The sequence below is a fragment of the Symsagittifera roscoffensis genome, chromosome 5 (assembly GCF_963678635.1).
Source record: "Symsagittifera roscoffensis chromosome 5, txSymRosc1.1, whole genome shotgun sequence".
Classification (NCBI taxonomy): Eukaryota; Metazoa; Xenacoelomorpha; order Acoela; family Convolutidae; genus Symsagittifera; species Symsagittifera roscoffensis.
In genome coordinates, this window is record NC_087066.1 from 22688473 (window position 1) to 22712686 (window position 24214).

The 24214-nt window shown below is 39.1% G+C and overlaps 3 protein-coding genes across 5 annotated transcripts in view; 1 reads left to right on the forward strand and 2 right to left on the reverse strand.

Annotated features, from left to right (window-relative positions):
- Positions 1-24214, reverse strand: part of LOC134845631 (metal transporter nramp1 homolog) — a 505909-nt gene that overhangs the window by 89785 nt on the left and 391910 nt on the right. The gene's annotated exons all lie outside the window — the stretch shown is intronic.
- LOC134845635 (dynein regulatory complex protein 8-like) overlaps positions 1-24214 on the forward strand; it is a 302647-nt gene that overhangs the window by 8413 nt on the left and 270020 nt on the right. The gene's annotated exons all lie outside the window — the stretch shown is intronic.
- On the reverse strand, positions 122-823 carry LOC134846656 (aldehyde dehydrogenase family 3 member B2-like). Its single transcript, XM_063864041.1, has one exon. The coding sequence runs from the start codon at positions 821-823 to the stop codon at positions 122-124; it is 702 nt and encodes a 233-aa protein (XP_063720111.1).

A 24214-nucleotide genomic window follows, 5' to 3' on the forward strand; every position in this document is an offset into this window, starting at 1 on the left:
AAACTTTGACAAGCCGCTCCAAGACTTTAAGCCTCATCTATAGGCATCATGATAAATTTCTTTTCAGGCGTTCGACATATTCCAACGTTTTGACCGCTAAATGTCTATATGTACATAAAAATCAAACAGTGCCCAAAACTGCATGGAAAGCACTCACTTGTATTTTATCGGAGCAGAGTATGAAATCAGGGGCCACACAAGTTTGCCCGCAATTAAGCATCTTAGCCCAAACCAGTCTATTGGCTGAGATCTTCAGGTCTGCATCATCTGCAACATACACCGGACACTTCCCGCCCAATTCCAGCACGACCGGAGTCAAATGTTTTGCTGCTGCTGTCATCACAATCTTTCCGACCGTATTGTTTCCAGTATAAAATATCTTATCAAACTTCTGCTCTAGTAATTCCGTAGTCTCATCTACACCTCCGCAAACAACTTTGAAGCACTCATTATCGAGATACTTTGGAATCAAATTAGCGATAAGTTCAGCTGAGTTTTTTGAGATTTCAGAGGGTTTTAAGACAGCGCAGTTTCCTGCAGCTATTGCTCCTATGAGTGGCAAAACCACCAATTGAATAGGGTAGTTCCAGGCACCTATTATTAACGCAACTCCCAGGGGTTCGCGATGCACATAACATGACATCACAGTATACATCAGAGATTTTGTGACATATTCCGGTTTCGTCCAATAATGCAGGTTTTTGATTGCCTCATTAATATCGGCTTCCAGAAGATCGAGGTCAAACACTGCTGTTTCAGATTTACAACGGCCAAGGTCCTTCTGAATTGCATCTGCAATCTCGTCCGCATTTTCCCTGATCATCTTTCTCAGGCCATTGAGTTGCTCCAAACGGAACTCGATTTGTTTCGTTCTCCCATTACGGAAAGCTTTTCTGATATTTTCTACAAGTTCAGTTGTCGTCATTTCAGGTCTTGTTTCTATTTGTGATATTAGAAGAGACAATAATTTCCAGCAATATAAAGTTCATCAATACAAGAATACAAAAAAGGTTCAATTACAAATCAATTGCAACACCTGTCTGAAATGAAAATGAAATATTTAAGAAAATTAGATCAGGTTCACCTGTTTACTTTACTGACATAGAACTTTGAGCTAATTTTACTCAATTTGAGGTAAAAAAAAAAGCAGGAATTAACAGTTCTTGTGCACAAAACGGAAACAACCAACAACAATATGACGGGTCTTCACCACAGTTCGCGAACCGCTATTGACCCCTTGATTAAACCATCATACAATATTGACTGTCACCGTCAAAAACATCGAATAGCGTTACTGATTGGAATTGAGCAGCACCTCAATCTCAAGGTGAGAATTGAGCTTAATCCGCTTGATTATCCACTTCTCCTCGGTCCCCACCTCAACGCTGCTCATCAGTCCCAAATTTGACCGGTTCAAAAAACGCAAGTAAAAATTCAATCAAATTAATTCCAAACTTCATGAAGGCTAATCCGTATCTCTTAAGCTATCTGTGCAAGTAGCACAGAATGTTCCGACCACAGTAAAATAAGGCAATCACATTATTATAATTCCAAAATTTCGAACTTTTGAGGGTAAAAAGCTGCAAACATAAGATAATAATAGCTTTTAAAAAACGTTAAAAACCCGACAAAGCCAAAAATGAAACCGAGTCGAACTTAATATCTACCAATTTATTTTCTGTTTATACCGCTGTTATTAAAGAGTTCCTTTGATTTTTGTTATTTTTTTTGCAAGCATAATTGTATTCGGAACTTTCAGTGATACTTGCCCAGCAACCGGCTGCACTTGTTCTAGTATGTATCTGAATTGGTATTAAGGCCAAACTAAATTATCTAAAATTTAAAAACAGACACTGTTCCTCCGGTGCCTAAGGAAACCTACGAGTGAAAAAAACTCACATCAATTTACATAATTTAGATGATTTTTTCTGAACCCGAACCAACGGTCAACGAGGCTTCAAAATTGACGCGCCTTAGCGCAATTTTTTAAAAATATTGCGGTGCCTGAAAACATCCATAGTAGGAAATGAATATTTGCAGTAACTTGAACTGGGTGGTAAAACCCCGACTCAGGGCACCTGACATTGGTTAAAACTGCAAACATCGAGCACGCATTTATTTTCATAAATAATTGTTCATACCAGTTAAATGCGCCTGAAAATTGAAAATGTAGTTAATTAGTTATAATCGACAACATTTGCGATACAATTAAAACATTGCCTTATAAAACATTAAAAAGAAAAAGGAAATTTTTTCAGAAACAAAAAAAGTAACCTGAAAAAAAATTGAAAGTCAGAAAAACTATCTCCAAAAATTTCATTTCTTTGTCTCGGACTTATTTTATAAACAGCCTTAACAAGCAAAGAACATTAATCGACCTGCAAGGCAACTAAGGTTAAAAAATGAGTCGACCCTCGTTAGGCCGAAAACGAAATTGTAGACAAAAAGTATTCTAGCTACAACATTTTTCTAAGTAAAATTTTTACGCCTCATCTCTCCTCAAACTGACAAAAAAATTAAAAACATTTTCCATGAAAACTCTGCAACATATGTTAACGTGCAATGCAATTAAAACATTGCATTACTAGATAGTGAATAGAAAAAGTCTTCTTTTTTTCAAACAAAGTTAAGCTGAAATAATGACTTGAAATTCCAAAAAATTCTATCTACTTAAACTTCATACTATATCCCAGACTTTGCTCATAAGTAGCCTTCACAAGTCGAAATCAAAGGACGAGCGGCAACCAAGGCAATAAAAATTGGTTCGACCCTCGTTAAGCCGAAAAACCAAACTGCAGACAAAAAATTCTAGCTGGAAATTATTTTCAAGCGAAACAGACAAAAGCAAATAGACAAAAACATAATTTGCTTTTTGAACTGCGCACCAAAAAACGACGAAGCCTTTATAACATATGATGAACCCTTTTAACCGCAAAAACAAAATCAAACAAAATTATTACAAAATCGGCTGTAAGAAAACGGCAACGTATACGTCACTGAAGAACAGAAGTCTAGGACCAAAGTCTGTATGCTGCTAAACACTGATTTGCAAAACGCCTACTCGGTGTTTAACTGAGCATGGCTAATACCGTCTAGTAAGCCATAACCGTAGAAAAGCTACCTACATTCAAACCAACGAGAAACCAATCGGAAAAAGGAGCGACCGGGCCAAACAAAGTTTTTATAAGGCAGCACACGTGGGAGTTTGGAACTTGCAATTATAGGACCTTTAAAGGAATTGAAAGAATTGAGTTAGAACAATGGATCGGGGAGCCGCGTTGCGACGTCCTGGGAAGATACGAGACCCGCTTGAACTCCGACTGAGTCTGTGATCTTGGTAGAAAACGTGAATTAGTGAAAAGTGGAATTAGTAGTGAGACATTCAAAGTAAACGTTTACTACAGTCCTACTAGCCCCGATAAAGAAAAAGGTGAAAAGCGGGTTGATTGCATCTACACTGATCCCTACAGAGTAATGAACCATGGCATCCCCAGCCGTGAAGTTGGATCTCATCCTCTGATTGATCAGCCAAGAGCAATTAGCCGTATGACTTTCATCGACCTGCAAAAGCTTTAGATTCTATCGATAGGGAAGATTTGTTTATTGCCCTGGATGATTTTGGAATCCCACGAGATCCCACCTGGATGATTTTGGAATCCGTACTAAGCCGATCGGTAACCTTGATAAGAATTTCATTTTTAGAGTGAATTGAGGAACGCGGCAACGGTGCAATTTGGGTCAATTGTTGTTTATCATTCTTTTGACTTCCTCCTAAGAAAGAAGTAAGACCATTGGAGAGACAAGAAAACTTGCATATGCTGCTGATCTGGCACTGATTTCCGACAACCAAGCAAATGCTACAAAGTCGCTGAATGAGATGACAAAAACTTTTGGATTGGCTCAGCTAGAAATATCTGCCGAGAAAAATTGAGTATTGTAATCAACGCCAAAGAAAATACAATACGTATGTCCCCACCAATGTGCTCAGGTTGAACAGATTGCTCACTTTGGGTACCTGGGCAGCATTCTATCATCTGATGGCAGCACTGACAAGGCTATCAGCGCTCGCATTTCTAAGACAAAGATATCAATGCTACGTCTTAGACCAGTCCCAGTGTCAAAAAGACTGACACTAAGGAACAAGGGTCTCCTCATCGAAACTTTCCTGAAGTCTGTCTCTTTATACGGCTTAAAGTCCCTTATTATCAGATCTATTGATTTTGGTAGAGTAGAGGCGGTTATACACCGCGCTAAAAGAATGTGTCAAAGGCTAGAACAGTGAAACGACATAAGAGTAAAGGAATTACAAGAAAAAGTACAAACTACGCCAGTCGCATGCCAACTATGCAGGCGAAGGGCTCAACTGTATGCTCCCTTTAAAAACATCGGAGTCGGTAGAATGAATGAACTACTGGAAGGAGCTAAGGTTTGGCAAAAAGATTGGATAAGGCAGCTATGTGCTGTTTTGACAATTATGGGCTCACGACAGTGTTACCAGGACCACTCAACCTGATAACTTAACTTAAGTTCACGAATAGTGGAGGTTTTAAAGCAAATGCTATTGACAGAAGTTCGTAAACAATTCAATGAGCTATCAAAACTGACAGAATTTTTCATAGCAAAAAAAAAAAACAGGCATCTCAGAGACAATCACTCAGAGCCCTCGCTCGGTCCTGACCTCCGATAGCGGTGAAAATTATGAAAGAACTGAAAGTATCAAAGGAACTGAAAAAACAGCAGAGATCCCCCAGCAGCACAGCAACGGGGGTCCAAGAAAGGCATTTTGAATGCACCTTACCGGATTGTAACAAGACTTATGTCTATGTCAGTGGATTGACCAAACATGCCATCCTCATGTGAAATTGATCAGCTCATCAAACCGACAGTCTCAGCACCCTAAATGAGTCGGCAATTCTTCGCATCAAACCAAGACAGGAGCACAGGCGACGAGTTGCTATGATACTCGCTCTGCTCTTATCGGTGTTCTGTTAAACACTGTTATGTGAAGCACAGTTATTCGAGTGTCAAACCCAGGCCAATGCCCGAGCCGCCAAGTCATGTTGGCCTTCTCCCGGTGGGTACATTCAAGAGGCAAAATAGTGCAGAAACTAGCGTCATGACCTTCACAGCTCCCTCGGAAAGGAAGACGAAATCCCGGAGGGAGACTCATTTCGTTTCAAGTTCTAAGAATTTGATAGTGTCAAAGCCATTGCCTGTACCAGTTGAGGTGCAGATGGGAGGAAAATAATTACGGCAAAAAGTCCAGTTACCGATTACAAGTCACTTACTTTCACAAAAAAATAACCATGATTGAAGCCGAGGGGTTAAGAATCTACGAAGAGGGTAATTTCGAATATCAAAAAACTGTCTTTCAAACTCAAATTTAAGCAATTTTTGGGGCATTTTGAAACCACGGGCTGCCATGCAAAGCAGCGCTTGATGTTTGAGTTGGTACCATTGCTTGGGTTAAAACAACTTCACTGATAAAAAAAACTTTCGTCAGATAGTCGTTTCGTAAATTTCAAGGAAAGATATTTCAGTTCATGCACCAATCTAAGCACCTCTTTTTCAATGAATGAAACAGTTAGTCGGCATAAGCCGATTCTCTTGAAGCGCATTGAAAAGTTTCCTACAACGATGAGCAAGAGACCTTGCATGAACCTTGGTTTTGGTTTTCGGCAGAACATTCTGGTTGGTCCTACTGGCTTACAAAAAAGAAAAAATTATTTAATTAAACTTCTGCGCGGAAACCAGCTATCAATCATTGGGATTAAAGCCAAAAAAAAATAAGCAGACAAACGATGATAGGAGTTTAGAAACTTACCAGACGAAATCACAATCATACCTATCAAAAAAGTCCAAAAAGACCAGCGGACCACGAGGCATGCCAATTATTGCTTGACCAAGAGAGAAGAGGCCTCAAATGCGTTGATGTTCCATAATAAAGCACGTTTAAATTCCTGCAGATTTGTGAGAAAAATTGTATATGGAAAAAACTGAAGTAGTTACAAGCCACTTTCTCTCAGAAGTGAGACAAGATCTTTTAAGTATGTTCATTATTTCATTAGCGCACAAAAACAAGATTGTAGTTTTAGGGAAAAACTAACCCAAATTGTGACAACGAAGGATAATTGGGGAAAAATCAGTTTTGAAACCAGAAGTCAATCAAATTTCTTTGCGTTACATGCAATATTATTAAAACTCGCGCTTCAGCTTTAAAATTGCGAACGAATTTAAAGTGAACTTATCTAACTCAAACTTACTTAAAAAGATGAACCTGAGCATGAACAAAAAAAGAGAAAAACAATAAAACGCTTGCCAAATATGCCCTCACTTCGACAATTGACCCTTGAAAAAGATGGAGCCAATTTGAAAACAAAGCCAACATTCAGTTAGAACACAGCCAACTGACAGTTGGAAAAGAGTAATGAACGCAAGTAAACAAAATAGACTTTGTTGAAAAAATCTCTGAAAAAAAATCTCTGCAACAAAAAATCTCTGAAACTTCAAAGAAAAAAAAATAGATGACCTTTAAGCTCTTTGAGTTTCTAAAACAGTTTTTGATTGGCGTTTTTTTATAACATTAGCCTAATTTGAAAAAACGGGATCAATAGGTAAAGTTTTTATTCCGCTGGAAATCTAAAAATAAAATTCTAATTTCGAAACCAGAAACTCATCACGTTTTTTTGCGCTATTTATGTACTTTTCAGCAGATGAATTTCAATTGAATTGAAAAAGAACATATATACCTAAGTGCATTCATGAATGCATTAATATGTATGCATGCACAACTGTAATTTTTTGAGCATTTTAAGACTTTACCTGAAAAAAAAAACAAAAAAAAATCACCAAGAACTATTTAAGAGTTGTCACTACGTTCATTAGTCTCAAAGAGAAGAAAAGTGGCAATGGACTCAAGGATACCAGAAAAACGATGAATTCGGACATCTTGTAACTGTCGAGCGAAAAAAGCAAACCCAATTGACATTATTTGAATTTCGAGCATCTTTCAAAATAACCAATTTTTTCAAACAGAGAAGAAGCGGAGCTCAGCATCACCTGCGATACAGCACAAACATTAAAAACAAAAGAAATCGAAAAAAAATACGGATTATGATCAAAAATCTAAGTGAACCAAATTGTTCGTATAACTCGATAAAAGATAATTAGGGGCCAAGCTAAAACAGTATGTGCCTGCTCGATAATTTAGATTTTGTTCTACGGATCCGGGATGAAATGATTAATTTCGAAAATGGAATACTGCAAAAAACCTTAGTTGTTCCTCTATTAAAATAAGTGAAAAGAGTGAAAAATTTGGAGATATTAGAATTCTCCCAGGACATGATTTTTCTTTTACAACACATTAAGGCAACGCCAATACTGTAAAAAAATTCGCAATACGGTTATTTCGATTGAACTCTCTATCTCAGCTATGGTAGGGTAGTTTCTAAGAAAATCATAAAGTTCCTTAAAACGGTCAAAGTTCAAAAACTTGAGTTTCCGAAATCCATAACTTTTTTCTTCAAGAAGAAGGCCGTGGCCGCTTAAGCAGAGAAGATTTCCAAAACCGCTTTTCTCGATTGTAATCGTACACTGAATATATGATTGCCAGAGTAGTTTTCGAGAAAATAAAAAGTTTCCAAAAAACGGTCAATGAATCAAAAACTTGACCTTTTCGCGGATCATACCTTTTGTGTTAAAATAATAGTTCGTAACCACTTATGCAGAAGAAAATCACCAATTATTGACTTTTATTGACTTTTCCGATGACAATAACCAATTATTGACTTTTCCGATGGCAATAATTTTATGCAATAAAAAATGGGCGTAGTCTATTATGCAGGGAGCTTTCCACAACCGGTTGTTTTGATGAATCTCTGCTTTCGGAGGGTAGTTTTCGAGTAAGTTATAAAAGAATAAAAAATGATCAAAAAAAAGCAAATATTTAACTATTCCGAGGGCCAAAACTATTCGTTCAGAAAAAACTTGGCGTGAACGCTTATTCATGGGAGGTTCCCATAACTCGTTCTGTGCATTGAAACCAAAAATTCAGATTTGTGAGAGTAGTTTTTGAGAAAATGGAAAAACTCCAAAAATAAGGGTCAAATATTCCCCCACCACAGACTTTTTCGAAGGCTGTAGACAGTAGGTTAAAGTGGAAAGATACCACGGGATTTTGTAGGCTTAAGAGGAAGAATGCGGTCTTTCTATTTATATACTTTGTTTTCGGAATTCGGTAGAGTAGTTTTATACTGAAATAAAAAAAACCATCTGCAAAAAGTGAAAAAAAAAATTCATAACACATGATTTTGTCAAACATTATTTTTTTGGCCATCGTAACTATACAAAACAAGTTGACTAACCGATACAACACCAGCCGAAACCATTTAGTCGAAAAAAATATATATTTCAAACCAGACGTGGTAATATATTCCAAATGACATATTACAGAACTTCCAATTATAGTAAGAAAAAAATATAAAATAAAACAAAATTCATGAATTACAAAGAAAATAGTCAAAAAATTAGTACCAGATAACATTACTATTTTTACAGAAAAGGAAAATGAACCGTCGGAAACTAGGCCGAAAAGCACAAATCCGAAAAAAAAAATATTTTTTCGAGAAAGTTAATTAAAAACTAATTACGGTCCGAAACGAATTCCACTTATTAGGTCCTAGATGAGGCAGTTTTACTTGAACTTTTAAGAAATTGATTATGTCTTGAAACTTACCATTCCTCAAACAATTACCATTCTGTGAACAAAATTATTTACGGGGAAAAGTCTAGTGCCCGATAGCAATACCCTTGCTTATCGCGAGGGTAAATAACGATCGCTTTACTATTTTTCTCAACACAGAGCAGTTTTTGAAAATTTCTTAATGTTGTTCGAATCACAAATGAAAGGGCGTTTTTTGGTATATCTCACGGTACCTGATATAGCGTGGAGAGCAAAAAAATCTTGAGCACATCCGAATACAAAGTTCCTACCCAATTTCAATAGCCGGAACAATGAAAAATTAAACTCATTTTAAAGCATAAAAGAAAATACACTAATACGAAAAACTTAATTTTAAGACTTTCTCCTGAAAAACAGCAAGACCTCAATAAGTGTCAGAACACTGTTCATCGACACTTCATAAAAACTAAAAGACGAAAATTGAGTAATCACTACGAATATGAGTATTGATACGACCAATTATTAAAAAGAATATACACTTTTGAAACACAAAATTATTCAACGGGTTTTCACGCTGTTTACACTTTTGTAGTAAGATCGCAGCTTCCCTTCCTTTCGTTAAATGAAATTGAATTGAAACTTAAAAGTGCAGATCTACGTGAGCGCATTGATATTTACGAACGGACTTCGGTATTCATTAGAGCATTTTATGTTTTAGAGCCTAAAATTACGACCTATTTAAGTGTCCTCGCGACGTTCATTGACACTTAAACTGATTTCTATAGAAAAATATTATTATTCGAACTAATGAAACTTAATAAATATGATTATTCCTAACCCTCGCGCTTGTGTTCATTTGACGGCCTGAATAGTCGAAACGATGCATCAATGGGTAAAACACACATAGAAACTCCGTAAAAAAATTCAGTGGACCGGACCGTAAACGACTTCAATAACTATATTTAACCGGCAAAAACGTTGATTTTTTGATCGCCTCAGAAGTGCACGGTTGTAACTTAAACATTTGTTTCAAGCATGAAAAGGCCATTAATCTGAAACCTCTTCTTATAGAGCTATAAAGCTTAATTAACAGACACAAAACCGCCTTGGCGATCTGCAGAATTGATAGGAAATGACAAATAAGCAGAGCAAAATGAGGCAAAAAAAGACAATATTGTCTAAGCAGAAAAGTACTGACACTTAACTGGTTACAAAAAAAAACAATAAGAAAATCATGACTAGATGATATATGATTGCATCGTAGTAGTCTGAACAAAATAACTTAACATTGATTAAATAAAAACTTAACGCCGATCATTATCGACAAGAAAATTGTGGCTACTCGGTTAATTTTAAAGAAAACCAAATGCACCAATTAGGCAATAAGTTCTGCTCGCCATTTCGTCTGCATTCTTCACCCGTCAACACTTAGACTTATCATTTAACTGCCAATTAATTGGCAAAAACAATTCCCTCCAAACCTGTTTGATGATACCGTCCTAATTGTAAAGTTTTAAATACAAGTAGAAATTTAGACGAGGGTAATAAAACCTAAGGTAGTTGCTGGTTCAAAATTTTGCATGTGGAATCTACATTATATGATTGATTGTAGCAATTAACATTATTTCACAGTTTTCAAATTTAACTTTTGAAAAAAAAACACCCTCGCGTTGCAATTAGTTGAATAACATGAATTACTGAAAATTTATCATTTAAAATCTAAAAAAAACGACAATGAACAGCTTCAAAAAACAGTAAATCATAATGAACAACAGCATGCTGGAAAAGTAACATGAGCTCAGAAAACAAAAAAAAACGACCGATTTCTTAAAATTTTCAAGGAAAAATACATGGCCTCAGGGTGTTTGAGTTTCCAGAATCTTTAATAATCTTTTCTGATAAAACTAACCTAATTCGATAAAACAGGTTCAATAAAAACTTTTTACTCGACTGGGAAATCTGATAATCAAAACCCCCCTTTCGAGCCTAAATTTCAAGTTTTTCCATGCAATTTTCACATTTTTTTAAATGACAGCTTGATTTTTCTTCCAATTAGCAAATGAACTTGAAAAAAGCCAAACGGCGGAAAATAGAACTTCCGCGTAACAATTTAGAACTTTTCCTGAAAAAAAACTAATTAACACGGCGTAAATAATAGATAAATTACTTCGTTCAGTTAAAAAAAATCAGAGTAGCCGGATAGATACAGACCAAGATTGTTCTGACCACAGTAAATTAATCAACTCACGGAAAAATTATATAAGTTTTTCAAACATTTTCATTAGCTACCAGATCCGTTTCTCTGCAAAGAAAAATTTCTGAATCTTCTTTTGAAATCCAAACAAAGACCAAACAGGCTTTAAAATACTACTTTTTTTCGAGCGTACTGATATCTCATGCATAGACAACAGTCAGACCGTTAGAAAAAGTAACAAGGTACTTAAGGGAAAAAAGTGACTACCCGTGGACTATAAATCACTTGCAATGAAAATTGCGATAAACACAAAATGCATCAACGAGTTCTTAATTTTAGCGATAATCGGAGACCAAAGTTACCATACATTATTAAGAAATGTGCTCCACTCAATTGAAAAAAGGACATTAAAAAATATAAAAAAGTGAGATCTGCAGGGTCCAGCACTCGCGCTTCAATAGATGTGATGGTGAAAACCATAACTGAGCCTGCCTGAAAATTCAACACACACATGCAAAAAGTAGTTTCGCATCACCTGCAACACAACACCATGAGAGCATGTGAAACTAGTAGATACAAAGAAGACGACCACCGCTAGATCGAATAAACATTAAAAAATTGAAGAAAAAACCAGATCTACCAAAATTATGATTGATCTACGATTGTCTTGATAAACGTAAATTCTGAGAAAAACATGCCGTTTGCGACATTTGAATTTATACTAACATAGCCAACAGACAGCTGGAAAAAGCCGATGAACTAAAAAAAACAGAAAAAAATTGGATTTTTTTTTTATATCTCAATTTCGGAGAAAAAATGACAACTTTAGGCTAATTTAATTTCTGAAAAAAAAAAAACTAATGTTCGCTGGGAAATTCGATAATTAAATTCCTTTTTCAAAACTAGAATTCGATCACGTTTTTTGTGACTTTAACACTTCTAATGTTCGATAGAGAAGTTTGCCTTCCTTCTAACACAGGAACTGAACTGAACTTAAAAAAATTTAAAGTCAAACCGCGAAAAAGCAAATTTGAGCCTGAACAAATTTAAGACTTTTCTTGTGAAAAAAAAACAAAGAAAATCTAAGAGCCTGATCTACGTTCATCGACTCTTAATTAAAACAACAGCAGAGCATACCAAAATGTACGAAAGCCGACAATACTCGAGCAGGCATCCGTTCAGTCAAAAAGAAAACGTTTTCATGAAAAAATCTTACAAATCAACAAAAAAATGAGTTCCCAAAACACACTTTCACACATACAAACCTTGCAGACCAAAAAAAGAGAGAAAAAATTGAAACTATACCAAATCGAATTAAGTTAATTAATGAACAACATAAAATGTGCGTTTAAGAGATGAAATGGTTCTAAAATTGCAAAACTGCTCAAAACCTGTCGGTAGGTTGATAAAACTACATAGCTGAGAAATTGATTCTCTGATTGTGTTTCTACGGAAAAAAGTCTATGTTACGATTTGATCGCAAGCATAATCAATGGCTTATAATACGAACGCAAAATGTACATCAAATTTTATTTAAAAAATATTTTGAAACGTAAGGCTAAGCATTAAAAATGCGTTTTTTAATTATTTCAAAATAAGGTATTGTGAAACATGTGTATTAAAAGAGGTATAAATATATATGGATAAATACATAACGCTTCTTAAAACTTTGCTGCAATAGAATTTTCTGACTTGTAAAAAGGGGGTCTAGGACAACAAGCCGACGGGACTTCAAGCCGAAGGGATTTCAAGCCGAAATTAAACCTTACCAAGCACCTCAAAACACTATTTTATCATCTGTAAAACGTTATTTTTAAAAAATTTTGGCAAGTTTAGTCCATAATAAACGTTATTCATGACAATGCACCACTTGTGATTGGCATCCGTTAATAACATCAGCCGGTTTTTGAAATTCATAAATTATAAACATGAAAAATGCCTTCAACCATGTTTTACTTTTCAACTTTCAAACATCATTTGGAGGCTTAAATTTTATGAAAACGCCAATAACTTGTGAAGAAAGATCATGAAATTCAGAAATTCTTCAAAAAAGTTTTCAAATTAATCGTATTTCACGAGTTCCATTCGGCTTGAAGTCCCTAATTTTACGATTCGGCTTGAAGTCCCGTCGGCTTGATGTCCGGCACCCGTAAAAAGGTTGCCTAGTACTATAAAAATCTAGCCAACAGACAGTCGCGAAAGAGTCAATAAACGCAAGGAGACAAAAAAAACATCGATCTATCGAAGAAAAAATAAAGTAGATCTTTCGAAGTAAAAATATTTATCTCCGAAACATCAGAGTTGCGAAGAAAAAATATATAGCCTTTGAACTCTTTCATTCCGCACGAAATCTTAAAATAAAAATCCAAATTTAAATTCTATCACGTTTTTTGAAGTTGAAGCGCGTAATTTGCCTTCCTTTCAACAAACTAATTCGAACAGATTTTTATAAAACCAAGTATGAATATTGGCAATTATACGTGCATTATTATGCATGCAACTTTACGCGTCTAGTTACTCCTGTAAAGTGCTGTAATCATAAAAGTTTTGTCCATTCCGAAATTTTGCGTTGGTATCAAGTTCTGTGTGAAAAGACCCGAATTCAACGTTTTTACGAACCTTTAAAGTAGTCAAAACCGTCAACCAATCACAAATCTTCAATCAAGCTTTCGAAAGTGGAACCTACCCAATCCTCCGATATCGTAGTCTTTTCGAAATGAGGAGATAAAAATACATCGTGATAAAAAACTAAATTTCTTGCAAGTGAAAAAGTAAAAGATTTACAATTATTTAAATCTGCCCTCTTGATTTGCGGGCGAATTACAATCTAAGCTACATGCGTGTTAATTTAATCCGCGATTATGTAAAGATTAGATTAAACTTTTGAGGCTTCCAGAGTTGTCTTGAATGCTAAGTTTAAAAATCCTGACAAATTTCTTTCAAAAGATAAACGCGAGTTTTCTGAGAAAGGAATGTGATGACTACAGGTTAGAACAGAATTTGGTGACAGAGTAAGATAGATTATTTCATTTGATTTCAGCAATACTTGCTATAGGTGTGACCAGTTCTTCCAGAGACTTCAAATGGTGTTCAGATGAAGTTTCGGATACTGTTACAAAACGAACGGCAGGTTTCGTGCGAGGCTCTGTCCAGCAGTCTTCCAAACCAGGAAGAATAGTGTCATTGCCTAGTTGACAACCAACAGCGGTCGTCACAATTACTTCTAGACGCCTGTCTGTATCACTAGGGTACCAACCTCCAGCATTATTGTGGTAATGACCGCAAAACAGTTTAGACACACCGGCATTCATTAGTCTATCTAGCAAGTTCTTTCGAACAGACATTTCTAGGTTGAAGTACTGCTTTGCTTCATCAGCGCTACGTAAGAATGGAGGTATGTGTTGGTACGCAAAAGAGTGTTTTGCATAGGAAGCCTTTTGTAGCTGTAGGTCCAGCCAAGCCGAATGTTCAGAACTTTCTTCGCGACAATGAGCGTCGTCTTCAAGGTACTGCGAGTTGATCACGATGTGAAATGTCCCATCGATCCAAAAAGAAAAATAATCATCTCCGAAAGTTTCTCGGTATTTGGCGATTGTATATTGTGTCGGCGAATTTCCTATATCATGATTACCACAAACGCAAACAAGTGGAACATTTTGGCTCAGGTGCATAAAAGAACGTACAAAATCCCTTTCTTGTTCTTCGCGACGCTCTTCATTTGGAAAAGCATTCACTAAGTCGCCACATATAATTATAAACCGTGGCAACTGTTGGCACTCATTTACATAATTAACTAGCGTACGTATCCGACTCATTTCTTGCTCCCATGATAAATTCTTTATATGTTCACCTGAGATTGACGCTTCAAGGCCTAACTGAGTGTCAGCTCCAACAATGAACCAAAAATCTTTCTTCCATGAGGTGCCATGTTGATGGCCAAGAAGCTGGTGGCTCGCTGCTTTAATCATTCAACTGAAATAATCACAATAATGAACATTTACTCAATAAGTTGTTACTATTACGATTCTGATCATTAGCTGTGGCAGTTTATTACTATTTATGTATTAATCTATGATGGTTTATGCTGGTTTGTGCACATTTTTAGGATTGTTTTTTTTAAAAAACTATTTGCCAGTTGAAAGTATTTTCAAATGTACAATTGTAATTCAAATTAAGATGATAATTATTTTCAAATACACCCAAATTTAGTATTACAAGTTTACACATTTAATAATAATATCAGTATCTTACGAAATTTCCATTAAAGAAAATTGAAAAATCTCCATGAAGTTTTTCCATAGGTTGCCACTGTTGGATCATCTTTAAATAATAGTAGATAATAATCCTTAAAAGTTGTTTTCGCTTTACTGTACGTAAGGATATTCTTGAAATTAATTTGGTCATCATGTAACCTGTTCCAAATTGATACGTATAGGATTGTACGTGTTTTATGTTTTCAGGCACTGATGATAAATTTGTTAATTCGACAATAATTTGACCATTGACTAAAACGAAACACCTCTTGGCGAAAACGAAATTAGTTGTTACATACATAATTTCAGTAATATTTGTAAATACAAGGAGGTTAGATGCTACTACAAACAGGGAACATGTATAACTCAAACAATACAGAAAAAAATACTAGCAAAATTTGATCGTCATATGATCAAAGGTTTTACTAAAGTCAAAAAGGGTGAAATGATAAAAATCATCGTCTAAAATCAGTTCCAATAGGTTCTTCTGGGTCGCATTGCAAAGTTTCTCGGAGACATGCAGCCATACCTCTCTGGATCGCGATTCCAAGTCTTTGGCGTAAGAAAACGGTTGCTCTAAGCTCATTAGTCGCCTTGTGATCTTTTTTCCGAAATAATTATGCTTGGTCTGGCTTTTTCTTCCGCTGATCGAAATAATAGTTTTAAAAAATTCATACCCATAGGCCAGTCGGTCATATTTGGAAGTTTGACCTTGAGCAATACGGACAACGTAATTCTGGGGTGAAATGTAATTTTTTAAAAATTCGAATTGAGCCTGTCATGCTCAACTTTTTCGCGAAAACTGAAAATCTCAGAAATACAAGATGAGAACGACCGAATAAAAAACGCGGGAATGTGGTCAAATTTAGCAGCGGGAAATTGCTATTCGCAATTTCCGATACTTAATTACAACGAGAGTAGAGCTGTCCTATCCTGATATAGGAAACAGAGCGATTACAAGAGAAGAGCGAATCAATTAATACTGGACCAGAGTGAACCTTCGGTGGAAAGGTAGACAACCCAATGGTTCAGACCCCAAACTCAATTCTCAAGCTAAAACTTGTTCGATTAGAACTTATTAAGTCAAACTTATTTCACCATTTATTCTCAAGTTGCTTTTAATTGAGTTATCTCAAACTCTCGAGTGTGCCGATATGTGAGTACTCAATTTAGTTTTTCGAGTGTGTTATATAATTTTTATGTTGAGATAAGGAGAGTTTTAGGTTGATTCATCTGAAATGGATCAAAAATCCACTGTCCAATAAAAAAGTAACTTAACGGATTGTTCCAACCCTGTTTTTAACGGCGTTCGCGTATTTTGGGTATTTTTGAGACCTAAGTATGGGGACGTTCTTATTTTCTAGAGTGGGGGGGTATTTTGGTAGTGACCTTTAAGCTGTAACGGATTCTAGTCGCATGTCGCAAGCGAACCGAATTGGCTCCGACCGTTTTGAGTTAGAAAATTACAAGAGATAGTGTCCCTGACTCTTGAGTCAATGGTTATAGGGCCTATTTTTCTTAAGCCTCATGTGTGACTGCAGTAGACGAATGTTACATAGTGTTTTTATGGCGCTCTTGGGTGTTTACGACATCAAGACTACGGAGTCGAACCCACTTGAGACAGCTTCGGGCTGAATGCCCATTCTAGAGTACCGGCGGTGCGGTTCGACAGGAACGTGCAAACCTTCCGGTTGTACCGTGATAGCTTTTTAAGATAACTCGAGAAAACTTCCTGGTACGCTCTCCGAATGAGGCTTAGCTAACCGTGTAAGGGGGTAACTAGGGGGACGAAAAAACGAGCAAAAGACAAAAAGCGAAACAAAAACCGAAAAAGAATAGAAAAAGGAACAAAAACCATAAAACAAAAAAATACAGTGACTTTGACAGCAGATTAGTTGGGTCAAACTTTTATATTAATTAAATAGTATACCCATATTGTTTTATACGAACGATCGTTTCGATCAATTCAGCAATTTAATAAGGTGCCCGAGTGTGGGGCGTTGCTAAAGGTTTTCAGATAGATTGCAACTTAGGTGGACCACTAGGAGACTTAACTGGAAGAGGTGACCTGTCGAGTAGGAAAGTGGTTCACAGGGACTTAGCTGGACCACTAGGAGACTTAACTGGAAGAGGTGACCAGTCGAGTAGGAAAGTGGTTCACAGGGACTTAGCTGGACTATTAGGAGACTTGACTGGAACAGGTGACCAGCCAAGTGGGAAAGTGGTGCTGGTGATCAGGTGCAGGACACGTCAAGGAGACAAGCAGCACGGAATCAGAACAACAAGAGAGGACGGGGGTGTTGTCAAGTTGGTCAAACGGGTATCGTTAAAATCCACATAGGAGATAAGTGTAAAATTGGACAAGCGGAAACCCACTGTTTTGAGGAACGTTTTTACTCAAGCAGAGCCTGGAAACAGGTTCTACGGTTTTCTCTAATGAGGTTTAGCACCCGGCGCTTAAGGTGATTTTCAGCTTAAGAGGGGGCTAAAGAGGGGGGAGGTTAGAAGGGGGGGCTGGTTAGATTAGAGATTGGCGGTTGTAAATTGTAAAAAGGGGGTAAACATTAGAGTAACTAATTGATCGACATCGTCGATTTAGTTACATTAGAATCTTACACGCGTTGATTATAAGACGCAGATACCCATATTTAATATCGAATTAAGGTAGGTACCCTGGTCGGATCGGGTGTGGGGAACGGAAGTAGACAATTTTTGTGATACCCCATAAGATTGCTAGCAGGGGGAGGAAAACGCGTGGCAATCAGGTACCAGACGTTTTTTCTAATAAAAGATTGACACAAGTCACCTTTGAATTTTAGGTTGGCTTATCTTTCTGTTTTTATTTTTTTCCCTGTTTAAATTTTCACGTTTTTGGTAAAAAATTTTAATCGGTTTTGAACAAACAGGTGATCACAAGACACCCCCGAACAAGTTGGGTTTCAACTTGCATCAAAATATCAAAAGGGAGATAAATACAGGGGGTTAAAAATTGAAACTTTTGGCCAGTAAGGTTGGGGTTTTTTTTGGGACATTTTTTTTACTAGAGCTCAAGTGGTGGTGGTGGAGAAGTCCTGGGACAGTACCGAAGAGTCTTGGGACAGTACAGTCTTGGGACAGTACAGTCTTGGAACAGTGGTCTTGGGACAGTACCAGGAAGCCTTGGGACAGTACAGAGTCTTGGGACGGTACAGTCTTGGGACAGTAGTCTTGGGACGGTCGTCTTGGGACAGTACAGACTTGGGCCAGTAGTCTTGGGACAGCAGTCTTGGGATGGTACAGTCTTGAGACAGTAGTCTTGGGACGGCAATCTTGGGACAATGCAGTCTTCGGACGGTGCAGTCTTGGGACAGTGCAGTCTTGGGACAGTACGGTCTTGGGACAGTAGTCTTGGGACAGTGCAGTCTTGAGACAGTAGTCTTGGGACAGTGCAGTCTTGGGACAGTGGCCTTGAGACAGTGCAGTCTTGGGACGGTACAGTCGTGGGCCAGTAGTCTTAAGACAGTGCAGTCTTGGGACGGTGGTCTTGGGACAGTGCAATCTTGGGACAATGGTCTTGGGACAGTGCAGTCTTGGGACAGTACAGTCTTGGGATAGTAGTCTTGGGACAGTGCAGTCTTGGGATGGTGGTCTTGGGACGGTGCAGTCTTGGGACAGTAGTCTTGGGACAGTAGTCTTGCGACAGTACAGTCTTGGGACGGTAGTCTTGGGACAGTACCAAGAAGTCCTGGAAGTATCGGGCAGTCTTGGGACAGTACCAAGAAGTCCTGGGACAGTACCGGAGAGTCTTGGGTCGGCACGAGAAAGTCTTGGGACAGTTCAGAGAAGTCTTGGGACAGCATGAGAGAGTCTTGGGACAGCACGAGAGAGTCTTGGGACAGTGCATAGAAGTCTTGGGACAGTACCAGGAAGTCTTGGGACGGTACAAAAAAGTTGTGTGACGGTACTAAAAGGTCTTGGGACAGTGCGAAAAAGCTCACCGCTCAATCAAAAGAAAAGAGACCCGTCAGAACGATTAAAATCAAAAAAATCTACTCTAATAAGATCACGAATTGAACATTTATTTTACTGAAGAGAATTAGGAATATTTTTAGAATTTTTGTCCTTAGAAGAGAAATTTGTAAATAATAATATTGTAGATAGAAAAAATCGTAAATAAAAATTATGAGGTGAAGTAGGGTACCGATAGCAGAAAAAAGAGTTATAGAGTCAAAGACAAAACATAACTTGTCGCAACGAAAAGCGATGGCGTCGGACCAAAAAGTAATAAGAAAGAACTTTTCAGTGAGCATGGCCTACACAAGAAGCGCAAAGGAAAGCAAAACGAGAGGAAGCGCTGAGGAGGGACAAACGGAACCTGCTATAGGAATTGATCTTGAGACACCAGATCAGTGTGTTGATGAGGTGGAGAAGAAGACAACGGAGTCGACACCAATGCCGAATGCAGAAGAACAAAAGCAAAAGACGATGGAATTCTCGCCGATAGACACTGTGGGGGACACGACGGCCAACACGCCAGAAACGATAAAGGACGAGTCTCAAACGAAAAGAACGTCATTCACAGAGAGGATCGCAATGATGGTCGGAATGAAATCAAGAGACATAGTGGAGGAAGAAACGAAGGCCGAGAAAGGAAAAACGTTTGGAACAGTTTCCACGATAACAACAGAGGCCAACCAAGACGATGATCAGGTCAAACATGGGGTAACAGCTGGTCATGGGGCAACAGCTGACCATGAAACATTAACTCCTCTTGAGCTGGGCAATTTAATGGCGAAGTTAGATCAGATCGACAAATAACTAAAGTGCAGCGAGGAGGATTAAGAAGTGATAAGGAAGGAAATAAGATACAACAAAAACGAGTACCTGGACAACTATTTTAACCTGGCAAGGGCGACGGAGGAAAAGCTTCAGCAGATGTCAGACAAGGTAGAGGCCACTGACAAAGACCGAGAGAAGAACATCAAGAAAGACATGCAAGAAATGAAGCAACGGTATGACACCGTGAACAGTAATCTAGGGAATCTGGAGAGGAGGATGGACACTATGAGCAGACACCAGGCGGAGAGTTCGTGTGCCATACAGTCCAAACTGGATGTCATCTTGAGAAACTCTATAAACAAGACAATCTGGTAACAAATCGAACACAAGGCAACATAGTCGATTTCGTGGAAGCACAACGGAACAAACGGGAGTCAACACCGTTACCGTTAACCCGGGATGCAGCAAGCACAGCACTGGGGAGGGGGGCAAGACAATTATGAAGAGTGGATCCGCAAATACGACGAGTGGTCCAGGGGATTCCACGACGAACAATAATGTGGGACCGGATGCCATGACGAGGGCGAGCACCTGGGAAATGATGAACAGGACACTGGAGGCCTTCGCCACGAGGAACACCGACTCGAGTGAAAGAGGAGGTGGCACATCCAGGAAAACCTTGAAGAAGCCAAAAGAGTTTAAAGATGACTCAGATGGGCGCATCGACACATGGGTAGAAGTCATGAGACTACACCTGGAACAAGACAACTTGAATGACGAGAGACAAGCCTGCACAGCGATACTCAGCAATTTAGAAGGAACGGCGTTGAAATGTGTAGTTGCAAAGAAGAAAAAGGAACACGACACTGCGGACAAGATCTTCGAGATATTGTTGAATCGATTCGGGTCAGGCATGAAGGGTCACCAAGCGATGATGACATTTGAAAAGAGAAGGCAAAGGGACGATGAATCAATTGATCGGTTCCTGGATGATCTTGAGAGCTTGAGACGAAGGAGTGATCCTGAAGAGTCAACAAACAAAAGGAACTTTAGCATCGCCTCGAAGTTCATCGATGGGGTAAAAAGTGACGACTTGAGAACAATGTTGGCAACGTACTATACACTGTCAAAAGATAATGCACCAACTCCAGAAGAGATGAGGCAGAAGTCAAGAGAGTACATGCTAATGAAACCCAAGAAATACTCGTACTCAGATAACAGGAATATGCAAGGGGGGTCAACCACAAAGGTCGTCATGTTACAAGGCTAGAGATGACATGGACAAACGTAGATCATGTGCAAATTGCGGGTCAGCGGATCATCACGTGGCGGATTGCACGACGTACAAGCAGGGCATGAAGAGTCTAGGATATGTACCGGATGAGGAAGATATGAGCCAGATGGAAGAACACAAGTTCTATAGTGGCTTGATCATCAAAATAAGTGCGAGATGCTTCTTCTGCAGTCAAGAGGGGCACTCAGGCTGGACTGTCCATTGTTTTGGAAAGCAGTCAAGAACCAGAGTCACCCCAAGCACAAGTTGGCGTTGGCGGCGGTGCAGAACCAGAGAAACAGACAAACTGAGTTTGAAACAAAAAACTCGGAGGCACCGAGTGCGGAATTACCGACCACGACGGTGAAGGCTGTAACGCAAGTCAGCAGTGCCATGGAGGCCAAGGCCATGAATTCTCTGGAGATAAATTATGAGAGAGCAGCTGCAGAGACCATCAACAAAGTGAAACAAGACCTAGCCACGAAGGAAATCGTGCAACGATTGAAACAGGAGATTGAAAGGCAGAAGTTGAACGAGACGTTAAGTGGGCTAGTGCCAAAGCCAGAAGCCGAAGTGGGAGCGACAAAGAGTGGAAATTGCAACACTCTGAAAATGGTGACGGGAAAGCCATTCGGCATAACGAAGATTGGAGCCAGGATAATGTCAATAATCACAGTGGGCGGTCACGAAGTAACGAGGAATCTAAGCGAACCCAGCGATCAGACAATAATGCACATTGATGTGTACGCAGACTACTTAAGTGCAATAAGTCCGCAGACAACTTCTAGAGCCCTGGGGGCACTACTGAAAAGAGGTGGCAGCAAGTCAGTCCGCGTCGAGAACAGATATACGGAAGCTTATGGTCCGCCTGAGGTGATGTTAAACTTAGACGGGATAAACATCTACACGAAAACCATAATAACATGCGACGAAGACCCAGCCGGACAGGTCTACGTGGGCAAAGAAGAACTGAAAGTGAGATCGATTGGACACTGCACCATGTTGGAAGAAGACGGAGGCAGATGTATCAGCACACGTGCTTGACATAAGTGGCAAGAAGACTCAGTTACGCGGGTTACTTGATATGGGAGCAGTCTTGAGTGTTATACCAATTGAAACTTGGGAGCGAATGGGTTTCAACAAGGTTGATTTGATAGACCCGAGAATACGGCTGTCAGCTGCAAACAAAGGGGCGCTGCGGGTGCTAGGCAGAACATCAATAATAGCCCTAAACCTGGGGGAAAGCAACCTGTGGATGAGCTTTCTCGTGGTAGAAAACCTAGATGAGTCTGACCAATTCATTTTCGGCAGAGACTTCTTCAGGAACTTCGACGTAACGATTGATGTTAACAGTGCTATGTTCAGGATACGGAACCCGGATAGGAGGTACGCAATTAAAACAGTCAAAGTGCTGCTGTTTTAGGAAGATGCTTCTCGATAACCAAAAGCGGCCTCTGCGTCAGTGACTTGTTGAATACTTTTGACATACCCATCACAATCCAGAGGAGAAGGAAGCTGGGATATGCTGTACCCGTGAAAACTCGATATGAAATGACTGAAAATGTAAAAGAGAATGAAGTACTTGAATGCCCCAATCATAGGGACAAGATTTGTATCTTGAGACGGTTGAAGAAAATAAAAGATTCATCAGGTCTTGTAAAATCACTTAAGTCAGAGACAGACGATGGACTTTCGAGCTGTTCAAATTTCCCAGAAAGACCCACACTAGAGGAGATGGAATTGGATAAACCAGTTTTACCTGAAATAGAGCACTTGAGGTGTAAGGTAACTGATGAACAGCTCGAGGCCATCAAGGACGTACTAGAGCGGAACGAGGACGTTTTTTCAAAACATAAGGCAGACATTGGATATGAAATATGAAATAGAGCTTGAACATGAAATAGAGCTTGAGGAGTCTGCGGTACCGCACAAGGAGGGGGCGAGGCGCATGACCCCGCACAAATTGGATGCATGTAGAAAAGAAATAGTGACCTTACTAGAGTATGATATGATAGAACCATCCAAATCACCGTGGGCGTGTGGAATAGCGATGGCCAAAAAGAAAGGCGACCAATTGAGGTTTTGTTGTGACTTTCGTATCTGAACTCCGTCACGGTGAAGGATGCCTATCCCACACCTAGAATTGATGAGAGCCTCTCGAAGCTAGGTGATGCAAAAATTTTTACGACTCTTGATTTAGGATCGGCTTTCTGGCAGGTCCCACTGAGGAAGCAGGACAGGGACAAAACGGGGTTCGCCTGCGAGCTGGGGCTGTTTCAATGGAAACGGAAGCCGTTTGGTCTTTGCAATGCCACGGCTACATTTCAACGGTTGATGGCACACGCATTGATAGGTGTGACAAGGAAATACGGCAACCTGGTAATGTGCTACGTGGATGACGTGGCAATTGCGACGCTAACACTGGAGGACCTTATCGAGCGACTAGACGAGGTGTTTGCATGCATGAAGAGGTCAGGACTAAAGTGCAAACCGTCAAAGTGCGAGATACTCAAGGACTCGATCAAAAACTTGGGAAGGATGGTCGACAGCCATGGCATCAGACCAGACCCAGATGCAGTAGAAGCGGTTCTGACTGGGAAATCGCCCAAGATGGAACATCAATTGATGAGCTTCCTGGGTTTTGCGAACTATTACAGGAAGTTCATCAAGGGCTACGCGGACAAAGTATACCCGATGCAACAACTAATGAGGCACAAAGACAAGAAGTTCACGTGGAACAACGCGGCGGAAGAATCATTCCTGAGAATAAAGAAGGAGTTGTGCGAGGTACCGGTGCTAGGGATACCAACGGAAAAAGAAATGTACGTGCTGGACACGGATGCGTCGGTAGTCGCAATTTCTGGCATTCTCCATCAAGAACAGGAATGGAACGGGAAGACAGTCTTAAGACCAAAAGCGTACGGGAGTAAAGTCTTGAGTGATACGGGAATGAAGTACGGGGCGCCAAAAGCAGATATGTTTGCGGTGGTTACCTTTGTCGAAAAATATAGAACATAACTAGGCAGCGAGCCATTGAAGCTGCGAGTCGACAACAG

What these genes read in the sequence shown, in the direction of transcription:
- LOC134846656 (XM_063864041.1), bottom strand. Translation starts at nt 823, where the DNA reads ATGATCAGGGAAAATGCGGACGAGATTGCAGATGCAATTCAGAAGGAC.